This window comes from Priapulus caudatus, unplaced genomic scaffold (genome assembly GCF_000485595.1).
Source record: "Priapulus caudatus unplaced genomic scaffold, Priapulus_caudatus-5.0.1 Scaffold999, whole genome shotgun sequence".
Classification (NCBI taxonomy): Eukaryota; Metazoa; Priapulida; class Priapulimorpha; order Priapulimorphida; family Priapulidae; genus Priapulus; species Priapulus caudatus.
The window spans coordinates 85,858-87,026 of NW_014578060.1; the positions used below are offsets into that span (position 1 = coordinate 85,858).

The 1,169-nt window shown below is 42.7% G+C and overlaps 1 protein-coding gene across 1 annotated transcript in view; it reads left to right on the forward strand.

Moving 5' to 3' along the window:
- LOC106814894 (supervillin-like) overlaps positions 1-1,169 on the forward strand; it is a gene marked incomplete in the record, with an annotated part of 14,080 nt that overhangs the window by 6,914 nt on the left and 5,997 nt on the right. Inside the window, 2 exon segments of the mRNA XM_014819270.1 lie at positions 103-377; positions 976-1,137. Of these exon segments, the coding sequence (XP_014674756.1) occupies positions 103-377; positions 976-1,137 (437 nt within the window).

The following is a 1,169-nucleotide window of genomic DNA, read 5'->3' on the forward strand; positions in this document are numbered from 1 at the left end:
CAGATTGCTTCAAATATGTGTTGGCATCTCTGAAATATATTTTAAATTTTTACTAATTACGGTGACGTAATCACTTTAATGATGGCGTTGGTCTCGATGTAGGATACCACCAGAAATCGGGTTTCGCCCGGGGGTCGAGCTCACGGTCACGGTCATGGAGGAGGGCCGGGACGACAAGCCATTCCTAACTGCACTCGGAGCAACCACCAATCTCTCAGACGACGATGACGAGGAGGAGGAGGAGGAGGAGGAGGAGGAGAAGGAGGAGGTCAAAGCAGAACTGGATGATGAAGAGGAGAGTGGCGATGAGGAGGATAAAAGTGAAAAAGATAAACCGATTGCTTCTCCACGACACCAATACCATTCCTTACGAAGAGGTAAAATTAATTACATCTGACACTAATGCTGGAAGACTCGCCGTATAAAATAATACTATAAGAATAAGGGCAGTATATATAATAAATAAATAAATAAATAAGAATAATAGCTCTGTACAGCTTGTAGCCCATACGCTAAATATAATCAGACACTGGCTTTATGCTATTAATTTTGTAAGATGAAACGGTCGATAGGAGAGGAAAGGCGAGTGAAAATGCTGCTTAATGGAGAAGTGTCCCTTTTACAATTTTTGCATTATTCTACAGTCACCAGAATGCTTGAGACTATTGCTGCTGTGTAATTATTGGTTACTGACTGTACTAGTCCATCAGTTACTGTATATGCTGTATATTTCGCGGTGGTTTAATTTTCGCGAATTTCGCGAACGTGTCCCCGACCGCGAAAATAACAACATGCGAAAATAACAACACGCCATTCTTCACAGATTCGGGAATTCACCGACCGCGAAATTAACCACTCGCGAAATTGTCCGTCAGGTCTGAATTCGCGAAAATATCTGTGCGCAAAAACCATATACGGTACTTAACTTGCTCCCTTGCTGTCTATACATGGTATCATGGAAATGTTGCTTTTCAGATGACAGACCGTACGACTTCAGCGTACGCCTGTTTGAGATGTCTAGCGTTGCCGGTGTGTTTGAAGCTAAGGAGATGCTGTGTCCGTCACGAGTGCTGAAGTGTCCGTGCCCTTTCCCATTTCTACAGAGTGATCTATACCGAGAGGATGCTTCTCAACCAGGTATGGAGCGTATATATATATATATATATATA